At 31.9% G+C, this 2,256-nt stretch overlaps 1 protein-coding gene across 1 annotated transcript in view; it reads left to right on the top strand.

Annotated features, from left to right (window-relative positions):
* Window positions 1-191, top strand: part of SARC_05681 (hypothetical protein) — a 10,175-nt gene extending 9,984 nt beyond the window's left edge. The window contains exon 8 of the mRNA XM_014300448.1: window positions 78-191. Coding sequence (XP_014155923.1) covers window positions 78-158 — 81 coding nt within the window. The 3' untranslated portion in view covers window positions 159-191. The remainder of the gene's footprint in view (window positions 1-77) is intronic.
* The last annotated feature ends 2,065 nt before the right edge of the window (window positions 192-2,256 follow it).

Below are 2,256 nucleotides of genomic sequence, written 5' to 3'. Positions count from 1 at the left end.
TATATACATGTATATATATATATATATATGTGTGTGTGTGTATTGGTTCTTGATCTCAGCGCAACCGTATCGACTAGGGGGAGGAAATGTCGCAATCATATGTATCGAATACAGAACATGATAGCCAGAATCTGAACAACGCTCGCATGGCAACATAGCAATAAGAAGCGAGGGTTACTTCACACAAGTCCTATGCACAACTTAAGTTCGCCGACATGGCTGTACCTCTGAATCGGATGTTGGCTGGGTGACGGTTGTGGTTGTACCCCTCCAGTAATGTGGGGAAGACAAATAGAAACGAAATCGGCCCAAACAAACACTACGCAGATGAGCTTGTAAACGAGTATGAAGTGGACTGAGGTGTATTGAACTCAGGGTTCAAGTACAGATATGGTGGTGTCGATCGCTGTACTCCTGCTGTTAGCTTTGGCGCATAGAACGGTAGTATTGCGAAGAGTATTTCTTGAGTAATAATTGTATTATTACTATTGGTGGTATATATAGTACCAGTACGATTCAAAATAGTATGAGCGGTCTTATTAATGGTCTAATAGTAGTAGTAATCGAATTTTTAATATAATGTTATTATAGTACTAGTATTTTTAGGATTATTGTTATCGATAGCACTAATAAAATATTATTCGACTAATATTTGTATTGTTACTCGCATAGTCTTATCACCGTATAAAAATAGCATGCATGGCCTTATTGCTGACTAGTAGTAGTAATATAATTCTTAGTATTATTATTACTTTAATACAGCATTACAATTATAGTACTCAACTATTAACATGCCTTTCGGGTGATGGCATACCTGCTGATTACCACTACACAAATGAGGGTAGAATGGAACTTGCTTGGATAAATTAAAACTTACTTGGAGACGGTAAAATATAGCGTACTTGGAGACTGTAGAATGAAGTTTGCGTGACGAGAATATATTTAAGTTTTTTTGAAGAGGATGGAATAAAGCCTACTTAAAGATGGTAGAATTAATTTAATTGAAGAAGGTATAATAAAATGTACTTCAAGAAGATGGAATAAAGCTTGCTTGAACAAGGTAGAATAAAACCTGCTTGAAGAAGGTACAATAAAACTTTATTAAAGATAGAATAACATGTACTTACAAGATAGAATAAGGCTTACTAGAAAAAGGTAGAATAAATGTTTTAGGGTTTTACTTTAAGGGGGTAGAATAGAATTTAATGACAGAAAGTGGAATAAAATGTACTTTTAAGAAGATAGAATAAAGTTTACTGGAATAGGGATTTTTTTTTTGGAGAAGATACAATGAAATTTTATTAACGAGGGTAGAATAAAGATAACTTGGAAGTATAATGAAACTAATAAATAAATTGTTCAAAATGGAATACCGAAAATGTATATAAGGCACCCAGAAAAGTCACTAAATGTACATTTGACTGAGATACTTGCAAATTCCAAACTTACATGGAAATAGTGATATGAGGCTTACTTGAAGAGAGTTGAATAAAGCGTATCTGAAGAGGGTGGAATATTAATGCTTAACTAAAGAAAATAAATTTGGTGTCAAAGAAAGGAATGAACTATACTTGGATAGGATAAAAGAAAGCGTACCTAGAGAGGGTATAGCAAAGTTTACTTGTAGAAGGTATATCGAAATATACTTGAACAGGTTAGAATGAAGCGTACTTGTAGAGTGTAGAATAATTTTTAGTCGAAGAAATAGAATAAAATTTTAGAACAAAACATACCCGAAGAGGTTAAAATGAATCTTGCTTGTAGAGGGTAGAATATTTCATAGTTGAAGATGATACAATAAAACTTACTTTGAAGAAGAGAGAGTTGTTTTTGTTTTTGGACAGGATAGAAGATATTATACCTGAAGAGGGTAAGGGTACAATAAAATATACTTACAAAGATAAAAATAAAGCTAACATGTAGACGATAGAATATTATTAATTTGAACAGATATAAGACAAATTTTTTTTTTATTAAAAAAGAATATTGTTTTTTTTAGATGGAATAGGAGAAAGAGTACTTGAAGGGGGTATAATAAATACAATGAAGTTTACATGAAGAGGGTATAATATAATGAAGTTTACTTGAAGAGGGTATAATATAATGAAGTTTACATGAAGAAGGTATAATATAATGAAGTTTACTTGAAGAGGGTATAATATAATGAAGTTTACTTGAAGAGGGTATATTATAATGAAGTTTACTTGAAGAGGGTATAATATAAGGAAGTTTACTTGAAGACGGTATAATGTAATG

The sequence above is a fragment of the Sphaeroforma arctica genome (genome assembly GCF_001186125.1).
Source record: "Sphaeroforma arctica JP610 unplaced genomic scaffold supercont1.371, whole genome shotgun sequence".
Taxonomy (NCBI): Eukaryota; class Ichthyosporea; order Ichthyophonida; genus Sphaeroforma; species Sphaeroforma arctica.
Note: the sequence above shows the minus strand (reverse complement) of the source record. Positions and strands in the feature narration are given on the sequence as shown.